The following is a 12,552-nucleotide window of genomic DNA, read 5'->3' as shown; positions in this document are numbered from 1 at the left end:
AGGTGGGATGAGACCCAGACAGAAACTACAGTGTTGGACCAGGGACCATGATGTGTATCAGAACCCTGGCCCGGCCCAGGGACCATGATGTGTAGCAGAACCCTGGACCAGCCCAGGGACCATGATGTGTATCAGAACCCTGGCCCAGGTACAATGATGTGTATCAGAACCCTGGCCCGGCCCAGGGACCATGATGTGTAGCAGAACCCTGGACCTGCCAGGGACCATGATGTGTATCAGAATCCTGGCCCGGCCCAGGTACAGTGATGTGTAGCAGAACCCTGGCCCGGCCCAGGTACAATGATGTGTATCAGAACCCTGGCCCGGCCCAGGGACCATGATGTGTATCAGAACCCTGGCCCAGGTACAATGATGTGTATCAGAACCATGATGTGTAGCAGAACCCTGGACCTGCCAGGGACCATGATGTGTAGCAGAACCCTGGACCAGCCCAGGGACCTTGATGTGTAGCAGAACCCTGGACTAGCCCAGGGACCTTGATGTGTAGCAGAACCCTGGACTAGCCCAGGGACAGTGATGTGTAGCAGAACCCTGGACCAGCCCAGGGACCATGATGTGTAGCAGAACCCTGGACCAGCCAGGGACAGTGATGTGTATCAGAACCCTGGACCAGCCCAGGGACAGTGATGTGTATCAGAACCCTGGCCCGGCCCAGGGACAGTGATGTGTATCAGAACCCTGGACCAGCCCAGGGACCATGATGTGTAGCAGAACCCTGGCCCGGCCCAGGTACAATGATGTGTATCAGAACCCTGGCCCGGCCCAGGTACAATGATGTGTATCAGAACCCTGGCCCGGCCCAGGGACCATGATGTGTAGCAGAACCCTGGACCAGCCAGGGACCATGATGTATATCAGAACCCTGGCCCGGCCCAGGTACAATGATGTGTATCAGAACCCTGGCCCGGCCCAGGTACAATGATGTGTATCAGAACCCTGGCCCGGCCCAGGGACAGTGATGTGTAGCAGAACCCTGGCCCGGCCCAGGTACAATGATGTGTATCAGAAGCCTGGCCCGGCCCAGGGACCATGATGTGTATCAGAACCCTGGACCAGCCCAGGAACAATGATGTGTAGCAGAACTCTGGACCGGCCAGTACCCTAGTTGCCGCCCCAGAAATTCTGAGATCTGATACGTTGTATCTGAATATATTGATATTTTATAGCAACTCATCAATCTCACCGGAGAAAGTATCCAAGCCAGCAAAACAGCGCCCCTCTGTCTCAGTATGTATAGCCCATGTATCTGATACTGTCTGGCCAAAAAGAGTATGACATGGGTACAGACACTAAGACAGAGCGGCGCTGTTTGCCTCGATTGGATGTTTTCTCTGGTGAAATAGATTCAGCTTCTTGGTCGAGACAGAGTTGTGGGGGCGGTACCTGGCATGAGGCCCCCTGCTAATTGGTCAGGTCAGATATCTCACGGTCGAATGAGCGTCATCCCATTGGGCACCTAGGCACCTGGGCACGGGGCTATCCAGATGCCACCGCACGGAATGCCCCCCTCAAAGTGGGCACCATCCCTAAAAGGTTCACACCCTAAACCCACTGCCTCTCCTGTCAGAATCCCTCTGCCCCACCAACATATGGCTCTTTACTGTTCCCGTTACACCTCCACCTCTCTCCTCCCTCTCTCCCCCCTCTCTCCTCTGCTAGCTCCTCTGCTAGCTCCTTTGGCTAACATAAACATTGACCCTCCTGTCACTCCCACAGCCTCCACAAGTCAGATGGCCAACAGCAACATTTTCTCTCAGCCTCCTGGCAAAATGTGTAAAATAGCTTGAGATTGTCTAAAAACTGCATATTTTTCCCTCAGCTCCATGGGAGGGGGGGCAAAACTGTGCCACGCCAGTACCTCCAGCCCTTCCTGTACATGCCAACTGTCTTTCTGTTGTCATTAAACTCTGTGGTCCTTTTTTAGGATCTTTATGGCTCAGGAAACATCCCAAACAGCAAAAAGATCACAGCTTGGTCAGTATAAGGGATGTGTTGGTGTGTCTGCCTTCGGGGTACCTGCCAATAGCACCAACCAGGGCCATAGCCAACGCTGCAAGGGGATTTCATTTCAATGCACTGAGAAGGAAACATTTTGGGCAGAGTAAATGAGTGTGATGTTTCCAGTCTCGTCGCTTGGCAGAGAGGCCATCACTAAATTGTTCAGAAATAATGTACTCTGCCTCTGTTTGGGCTTGGCTCTAGTTTAGGTGTGAGATATAGTTTGTGTGTGTGTGTGTGTGTGTGTGTGTGTGTGTGTGTGTGTGTGTGTGTGTGTGTGTGTGTGTGTGTGTGTGTGTGTGTGTGTGTGTCTTGGGAGGAATTTAGGGAGGGGAGGTTTGTGTAAGTGACGCTTTTGAATGGGCCATATGTTGTCCCCAGCTTGCCGTTGCCACTCCGATGGGTTTTGATAATTTAACACATTTTGACAATGTGTCAGTTGAGCTCTACCCCAGATCGCGCTGTCTGTGTGTCTGTATGTGTGTGTGTGTGTGTGTGTGTGTGTGTGTGTGTGTGTGTGTGTGTGTGTGTGTGTGTGTGTGTGTGTGTCTGTGCTCTCCTCTCACATTCCAGGGCCCATGCTGCCTCTTCCTCCTGCAGTCACCTTGTTCTCCAAGAGCTGTGACTCCCGTGCCAAGTTCCCTGGACACTCCCTTTCATACAAACACATACATACTGCATATATCCCCAGTATCTATCTACTGTATTTATCTACAGTAACTATCTACATTATCTATCTACATTATCTATCTACATGATATATCTACAGTATCTATCTACAGTATCTATCTACATTATATATCTACATTATCTATCTATAGTATCTACAGTCGGAAGTTTACACTTAGGTTGGAGTCATTAAAATTATTTTTTAAACCACTCCACAAATTCCTTGTTAACAAACTATAGTTCTGGCAAGTTGGTTAGGACATCTACTTTGTGCATGAAACAAGTAATTTTTCCAACAATTGTTTACAGACAGATTATTTCACTTATAATTCACTGTATCACAATTCCAGTGGGTCAGAAGTTTACATACACTAAGTTGACTGTCCCTTTAAACAGCGTGGAAAATTCCAGAAAATGATGTCATGGCTTTAGAAGCTTTTGATAGGCTAATTGACATAATTTGAGTCAATTGGAGGTTTACCTGTGGATGTATTTCAAGGCCTACCTTCAAACTCAGTGCCTCTTTGCCTGACATCATTGGAAAATCAAAAGAAATCAGCCAAGACCTCAGAAAAAAATTGTAGACCTCCACAAGTCTGGTTCATCCTCGGGATCAATTTCCAAACGCCTGAAGGTACCACGTTCATCTGTACAAACAATAGTACACAAGTATAAACACCATGGGACCACACAGCCGTCATACCGCTCAGGAAAGAGATGCGTTCTGTCTCCTAGAGATGAACGTACTTTGGTGCAAAAAGTGCAATTGAATCCCAGAACAACAGCAAAGGACCTTGTGAAGATGCTGGAGGACACAGGTTCAAAAGTATCTATATCCACAGTAAAACGAGTCCTATATCGACATAACCTGAAAGGCCACTCAGCAAGGAAGAAGCTACTGCTCAGAAACCGCCAAACTATGGTTTGCAACTGCACATGGGGACAAAGATCATACTTTCTGGAGAAATGTCCTCTGGTCTGATGAAACAAAAATAGAACTGTTTGGCCATAATGACCATCGTTATGTTTGGAGGAAAAAGGGGGACGCTCGCAAGCCGAAGAACACCATCCCAACCGTGAAGCACGGGGGGGTGGCAGCATCATGTTGTGGGGGTGCTTTTCTGCAGGAGGGACTGGTGCACTTCACAAAATAGATGGCATCATGACGAAATTATGTGGATATATTGAAGCAACATCTCAAGACATCAGTCAGGAAGTTAAAACTTGGTCGCAAATGGGTTTTCCAAATGGACAATGACCCCAAGCACACTTCCAAAGTTGTGGCAAAATGGCTTAAGGACAACAAAGTCAAGGTATTGGAGTGGACATCACAAAGCCCTGACCTCAATCCCATAGAAAAATTGTGGGCAGAACTGAAAAAGTGTGTGCGAGCAAGGAGGCCTACAAACCTGACTCAGTTACACCAGCTCTGTCAGGAGGAATGGGCCAAAACTATCTACAGTATCTATCTACAGTAACTATCTGCAGTATCTATCTACAGTAACTATCTACAGTAACTATCCACATTCTCCTTTTTTTTATTCAGAACTTTTTAGCATGTGGCACTTGCACCTTTTGTTATTATTTCAAGCATTGATTAAATGAAATATATTTTTACATCTTGGCCTCCTTGGTTTATTTCCTTTTGATGGTTTGAGTGTGAGTACCTAGGTTATTCTACACACGTGGACCAACTGCAGCCACACAACTCCACAAAGACCCTGACATACAGTGGTATGTAACACTGAGAGAGAAGACCCTGACATACAGTGGTATGTAACACTGAGAGAGAAGACCCTGACATACAGTGGTATGTAACACTGAGAGAGAAGACCCTGACATACAGTGGTATGTAACACTGAGAGAGAAGACCCTGACATACAGTGGTATGTAACACTGAGAGAGAAGACCCTGACATACAGTGGTATGTAACACTGAGAGAGAAGACCCTGACATACAGTGGTATGTAACACTGAGAGAGAAGACCCTGACATACAGTAGTATGTAACACTGAGAGAGAAGACCCTGACATACAGTGGTATGTAACACTGAGAGAGAAGACCCTGACATACAGTAGTATGTAACACTGAGAGAGAAGACCCTGACATACAGTAGTATGTAACACTGAGAGAGAAGACCCTGACATACAGTGGTATGTAACACTGAGAGAGAAGACCCTGACATACAGTGGTATGTAACACTGAGAGAGAAGACCCTGACATACAGTGGTATGTAACACTGAGAGAGAAGACCCTGACATACAGTGGTATGTAACACTGAGAGAGAAGACCCTGACATACAGTGGTATGTAACACTGAGAGAGAAGACCCTGACATACAGTGGTATGTAACACTGAGAGAGAAGACCCTGACATACAGTAGTATGTAACACTGAGAGAGAAGACCCTGACATACAGTAGTATGTAACACTGAGAGAGAAGACCCTGACATACAGTGGTATGTAACACTGAGAGAGAAGACCCTGACGTATGTAACACTGAGAGAGAAGACCCTGACATACAGTGGTATGTAACACTGAGAGAGAAAACCCTGACATACAGTGGTATGTAACACTGAGAGAGAAGACCCTGACATACAGTGGTATGTAACACTGAGAGAGAAAACCCTGACGTATGTAACACTGAGAGAGAAGACCCTGACACACCACAGACTAAAGAAATGTCATCAGTGAAATAAAAAATTTCTCCAAACGTCTTCCCAAATGTTTATTGGCACACACACACACTCTGACACACACTCCGACACACATTCCGACATGTCAAGGACAAAGCTTGGGATGCAGGCAGGCTGTCAAAGCGTGGTGGGTGTACAGAGTGCAGCGGGCCTGACAGGTGCCATGCCATCATGGCTCCAGGTGCAGCTATACGGAATTTCTGCTTTACTAACTTATAATTTCACATTCCCCTGTTCTTATCTATGGACACGAAGTCTAAGTGAGTGAAGCTGGGTACTGTTCCTGTACTGACATGGAATTGCAGACATTCTCTTCTCTGACAGTGTCTATACCCAGTATCGATCTACATTATATATCTACAGTATCTATACCCACTATCTATCTACATTATCTATCTACATTATATATATAAAGTTTCTAACTACATTATCTATCTACATTATATATCTACAGTATCTATGCCCAGTATCTATCTACATTATCTATCTACATTATATATCTACATTATCTATCCCTAGTATCTATCTACATTATATATCTACATTATATATATACAGTATCTATCTACATTATATATATAGTTTCTATCTACATTATCTATCTACATTATCTATCCCCAGTATCTATCTACATTATATATCTACAGTATCTATCCCCAGTATCTATCTACATTATCTATCTACATTATATATATACAGTTTCTATCTACATTATCTATCTACATTATATATATACAGTTTCTATCTACATTATCTATCTACATTACATATCTACAGTATCTATCCCCAGTATCTATCTACATTATCTATCTACATTATATATATACAGTATCTATCTACATTATATATCTACAGTATCTATCCCCAGTATCTATCTACATTATCTATCTACATTATCTATCTACAGTATCTATCCCCAGTATCTATCTACATTATCTATCTACATTATCTATCCCCAGTATCTATCTACATTATATATCTACAGTATCTATCCCCAGTATCTATCCCCAGTATCTATCTACATTATCTATCCCCAGTATCTATCTACATTATATATCTACAGTTTCTATCTACATTATCTATCTACATTATATATATAGTTTCTATCTACATTATCTATCTACATTATATATCTACAGTATCTATCCCCAGTATCTATCTACATTATATATCTACAGTATCTATCCCCAGTATCTACCTACATTATCTATCTATCTGCAGACATTCTCTTATCTGAAACATGGAATATATGTAACTGGCATTTACTAATGCTTTAGCCACAACGCACAAGAACAGTAGCACACCCACCCCTCTCACCCTCCTCACCCTTCACCCTCCACCCTCCTCACCCTTCACCCTCCTCACCCTTCACCCTTCACCCTCCTCACCCTTCACCCTCCTCACCCTTCACACCCTCACTCTTCACACCCTCACCCTTCACCCTCCTCAACCTTCACCCTCCTCACCCTTCACCCTCCTCACCCTTCACACCCTTCACCCTCCTCACCCTCACCCTTCACCCTCCTCACCCTCTACCCTCCTCACCCTCCCCACCCTCCTCACCCTTCACCCTCCTCACCCTCTACCCTCCTCACCCTCCCCACCCTCCTCACCCTTCACCCTCCTCACCCTTCACCCTCCCCACCCTCCTCACCCTCTACCCTCCTCACCCTTCACACCCTTCACCCTCCTCACCCTTCACCCTCCCCACCCTTCACCCTCCTCACCCTTCACCCACCTCACCCTCCACCCTCCTCACCCTCCCCAGCCTTCACCCTCCACCCTCCTCACCCTTCACCCTCCGCAACCTTCACCCTCCTCACCCTTCACCCTCCTCACCCTCCACCCTCCTCACCCTTCACCCTCCTCACCCTTCACCCTCCCCACCCTTCACCCTCCACCCTCCTCACCCTTCCCCCTCCTCAATCTTCACCCTCCCCACCCTTCACCCTCCACCCTCCTCACCCTCCACCCTCCTCAACCTTCACCTTCACCCTCCTCACCCTTCACCCTCCCTACCCTTCACACCCTCACTCTTCACACCCTCACCCTTCACCCTCCTCAACCTTCACCCTCCTCACCCTTCACCCTCCTCACCCTTCACACCCTTCACCCTCCTCACCCTCACCCTTCACCCTCCTCACCCTCTACCCTCCTCACCCTCCCCACCCTCCTCACCCTTCACCCTCCTCACCCTCTACCCTCCTCACCCTCCCCACCCTCCTCACCCTTCACCCTCCTCACCCTTCACCCTCCCCACCCTCCTCACCCTCTACCCTCCTCACCCTTCACACCCTCCACACCCTTCACCCTCCTCACCGTTCACCCTCAACCCCTTTTGCCCTCCTCACCCTTCACCCTCCTCGCCCTTCACCCTCCCCACCCTACACCCTCCACCCTCCTCACCCTCCACCCTCCTCACCCTCCACCCTCCTCACCCTTCACCCTCCTCAACCTTCACCCTCCCCACCCTTCACCCTCCACCCTCCTCACCCTTCACCCTCCTCACCCTCCACCCTCTTCAACCTTCACCTTCACCCTCCTCACCCTTCACCCTCCTCACCCCTCCACATCCCTAACCCCTCAGCCACCTCACTCTCTCCTCCCCTCACTGGGCTACTGGCTCCTAAGAGAACAATAGCGATAAGAGACTGTCTTTAGGGGGTGGAATCCCCTGCTCGGTCCCTGTCCCCCAAGCTCTGTTTCTAACTTCAACACATTCCTACTGACCTGGGAAGACATCCGGCAGAGGCCACATACACTATTGAAGAACATCGGTGGTCAAGGCAAAAAGAGAAAATGGTTTGTTAAAAGAGAAGTAGTCTATGTGATCATGTTATATTATGGAAACAAATGCCAAACAAAAACGGCAATGAAACAAAGCTACAATTATATTCCTCTAAATTGTATTTTCTTTTTTTTTTTATCTAGACCTATGTGGAAATTTGACTTGTTTTGAACAAACCAAGTAGGCCTAGGGCCAGGCCATACTCCATATTAAAAAAGAGAAACTTTTCAATGATGATAAGTTATCAACCTTCCCTGCACGGTGATTAAATCTAAAACAACACTTACTTGACATAGTCGCGCTTGCAGTAAAGTTTCTGGTTCCGGAGAAAGCATGTGTTCTTGAGCGGGTCGCCACACGCCACGCACCGGACGCATTGCTCGTGCCATAGGCCATCAATGACGCTAAGCAGGTACTTGTCACGGATGAGGCAGTGGCATCCTACACACACGGTCTGTGTCAAATCTACCCCAGAAAATAACCACAACGTTTGCATAATTAGTCCAACATAAAATCCTGATCTTTATTATATATCGAAATATGTGTAGTATTGAATCAGTAATTATTTAAAAAGCCTAAAACCTAAAACATTATATATTTAATCAATTGCAATATAAATGTTGACTCCCAATTTTCTAGAATATAATATATATTAGGCTCAACAAATACGTAATTTAAACATTAAACATATAAATATTATCTAAAGTGACCTGCTGTAAAAAATATATATGCATCACAACTTTGCTGCAAAAAATATTTTATAGACGTGTGATAATTGCAGTCTATTTTAACAAGTCGTTTTTAATAAGTCAATTTTAACAAAAAACGTATTTAAAAGTCATACATGCAATGTTTTTAAAGTGATTTTTGTTATTGTTAGTTTTTTTGTTAAGCCTATTAAATTCCGTAGTTGCCTATACTCACCAAGTAGAGATGCAGGATGTCCTTCCCCCATCGTTGTTTGTATCCAACAAAGTTCTGCGAGGAGAAAATAATTGTCAGCCTTGTGGAATTATATATCCTTCTTGAGATGTCAATCATTGATTCAGTTTTATTTCATTAAAAAAAAATGTTGCTGTTGAGTTCATAGGTCGAACTCAAATCAAATCAACCTTTAGGCCTATTGGTCGTGTACACATTATTGCAGATGTTATCTCAAGCGCTGTGAAATTCTTATATTTCCAGCTTCAACAATGCAGCAATATCTAGCAATACAATAAACACATAATCCAAACGTTATTAACAAGGAATTAAGACATATAAAAATGAGCAATATCAGAACGCGCAAGTCAGTGTCCGAAATATAAATATATATGTAAACCGATGTGAACGGTGTGTATAGACCGCATATGAAAACTGGAATACACCCGCGGAAATAGAAATCAAATAGGTTAAATAAAAATAAAACATTTGACATTACCAGGATGCTCTTCTGTTTATGTCGACATTTTAGAATCTATTTTCTGATATATTCCATTCTAATCTCTTCTGGATTGATGGAAACAATGTCCTGGTCGTGTTGGATGAAGAAGACCGGAGAAAACTTTCCCAGCCGACTCGAGCGTTTCCAATTCCTCTTCTTAGTGCTGCTCCTTGTTATTGAGCATTTATCTATCAATTCACCTATTAGTCCGAGACAGAGAGACAGAAGACAGAAAGAGAGGCAGAGAGACAGAGAGGCAGAGAGAGAGACACACAGAGAGAGCACCTACACATTGTTAGTGTTCGCTCTCTCTCCATCCCTTTTCCTTCTACCCCCATCTCCGTCTCAGACTCCCTGCGCACCCTGGCAAGTTCCTCACAGGAGTATGTTATACGAAGTTAATACCAGCACACCTCATATAGCTTAAAGACTATACATTACTTACTTTAATTACAAATAAAACGCCTAATGCGTATGTGAATCTAGAATAAAAGGATACTTTTGCAAAACAGAATATAAAAGAAAAACGATTTACTTATAACCTCACCTATGTATTATGCTTATTCAGGACATTTGAATCATTTACGGTGACACATTTGTCATCTAAAATTCTATTTGATATTGAAGATTGAACCTACCTATAAGCCTAAAGCTGTTCAATATTGTCCTTTCAGGTTTACTTTTCGATAGGAAAATATTTCTCAAACATGGTGGCACATATGTCTTGCAGTTTGCTTCTTGTTTAAGGCTACTGAATAATTTAAATGTAGCCTAGGCTAAAACTTATCTTAAGAAATTAGGATACCATTTGATTATTTTGATGCAGGCTACAAACATCATTATGGCCTAATTTAATTAGTCATTATTACTAATTTACATTATTAGGCTGGTTCTTTTTATTTTCATTCCATGTAATCGCTATTCTCTGGAAATGAAAACGAAACAATAATGGTAAAAAAGAATAGCTACATTTGTTACTTGGGCCAAATGGGTCACATGGAAATTATCGCATATTTCCATTCTACTACAATGTGAGCATACGATATTCAGTATCGACAATACAATCGTCCAAAAACGAAGCTGGATAAATGTAGATAAACGCCTGAATTCGACAGGTAGCCTAGCCTAGAGGCAACGCTCACCGGTGGCACTGCCCGGTGTATCACCTCGCCTGCCAGTCACCCCGGAGTCCCACGAGTGGAGGTGGGACCAGGACTACGGAAGCTTTCCCAGTCACATCTCACCCACGTTCATCTTAATTCGGAGGATTCTGTTCTTTATACTTTCCTCTGCTCTTTGCACTGGATATTAATTTCCTTCCTCTATCGTTTAAATACAACACACAGCACATTGTCAGCTTCTACAGCTGAGAACACGCGTATGGCATTTAAGCCCTGAACAGCGCCTGACAGGCAGCCCTGTCTCCCAGGCATGCAGCCCCCCCCCCCCCCAGACCCCTGCCAATCGCATGAAAGGAACAACGAGCCATCGAGCCACATTCAAACAGAGCCAGAAAGCTGAAGCCAGAAAGCTGAAGGGAAAAAAGGTAATATGGCTAGCTTCTTTCAAAATTAAGGCAACTTTATAATGATATATCACTGATATTATATCAGACTGATTTGTTGTAGATGAACAATAGTTAGCTAAGCAGTCTTGTTAGCTAGCTAGTTATCTATGCTAGTTGTTATCTTGCGTAACTGATATGCTTATAATTATAAGGGACACTTCATGTTTTGTGGATAATATTTACATTTACAGAACTCCATTCCTGACAGGCTGATCAGATTAGCTTTCAGCCTCAGAGCTTGATCAGATTCAATAGCAGCCTCAGAGGCTGATAAGTCAAGATGCTGCCTTGTACAGTAGGCTGTTTCATGAGAAAAGCTCCTTGCAGGCATATTAACAGTCAAAGTGCCTTATAGGCTGATGCATATAATCCAGTGGATGTGCTCTATTCCTGCCAGGCTGATCAGATTCAACAGCAGCCTCAGAAGATGATAAATCAGGATTCTGCCATTCATGGTTCCTTGTTGACTGAATGAACCCCTTCCCTCCTCTATGCCAGCTCCCTGTTCCGCTCCAGACTAGCTAGGTGTCCAGGCAGCAGGACTGTAGTGGCCAGCCAGTGTGCTGTGAGCCTAGTGGCTTCCATAGAGGCACAGCCAACAACACAGAGAACGCGGGCAACCCAGTCAGCACAGGCAACCTGCCCAACCTAAACATGCCGAAGGCCCCTCAGAAGGAAAGCCCACCTATATCCCCTCCTCAATCCCTTTCTCTGGGCTCAACCTCACTCTCTCCTACTCTGTGGGTCCCATTGTTCTACAAGGGTATTCACATAATTCTTTTATTTTTTATTTTTTAATGTCTCTCCTAACAGACACACTGTGTCCAAAGGATGGAAACCTCAATGTTCTTTACAATCAGTTCACTTTATGAGACTATGGTATCTATTTCCCTTCTCTCTCCTTTCAATGTATGTCTCACTGCTATGTTCTACGCTGTTGTGTTTGTGTGCTAGAATAGTTTCCCACATGTCCTTTATTCAAATTAGACTGAACAGACTGCATGCATATTCAACTCTTGTTTATTGTGTCATTCTTAATCCTTCTTCTGGGTCTTTAATGAAAATAAAATAATGTAGTATTATTGAGACTTTTGCTGTGTATGATCTGTATGTCCCATATCGCTCTCCCTGGGTGTAACTGTGTGCATTTTGTCCCTTCAGTCACTCCATACCCAAAGCTAGAGTTCCTCTACAGTGCTCAGGCTGGGGGTTCAGCTTTCTTTCAGCTCCTGCAAAATTGAGATTTTGTCTTAATTTCTTAAGAGGGATTTATTTTACTTGAATCAGTCCAGTCCAGTCCAGTCAATTGTTGATTTAAGGGATGATGTTGATGAAGAAATCTGATGTCTCTAATTGTGAATAGGAAGGACGAGTTATCGGTTCGTTTGGAATT

The 12,552-nt window shown here is 44.5% G+C and overlaps 1 protein-coding gene across 1 annotated transcript in view; it reads right to left on the bottom strand.

Annotated features, from left to right (window-relative positions):
- lmx1a (LIM homeobox transcription factor 1, alpha) overlaps positions 1-10,868 on the bottom strand; it is a 27,071-nt gene extending 16,203 nt beyond the window's left edge. Inside the window, exons 1-3 of the mRNA XM_029708230.1 lie at positions 10,735-10,868; positions 9,094-9,147; positions 8,457-8,634 (exon numbers count right to left, since the gene is read on the bottom strand). Of these exons, the coding sequence (XP_029564090.1) occupies positions 8,457-8,634; positions 9,094-9,124 (209 nt within the window). The 5' untranslated portion in view covers positions 9,125-9,147; positions 10,735-10,868. The remainder of the gene's footprint in view (positions 1-8,456; positions 8,635-9,093; positions 9,148-10,734) is intronic.
- Between the last annotated feature and the right edge of the window lie 1,684 nt (positions 10,869-12,552).

Source organism: Salmo trutta, chromosome 22 (genome assembly GCF_901001165.1).
Source record: "Salmo trutta chromosome 22, fSalTru1.1, whole genome shotgun sequence".
NCBI lineage: Eukaryota > Metazoa > Chordata > Actinopteri > Salmoniformes > Salmonidae > Salmo > Salmo trutta.
Note: the sequence above shows the minus strand (reverse complement) of the source record. Positions and strands in the feature narration are given on the sequence as shown.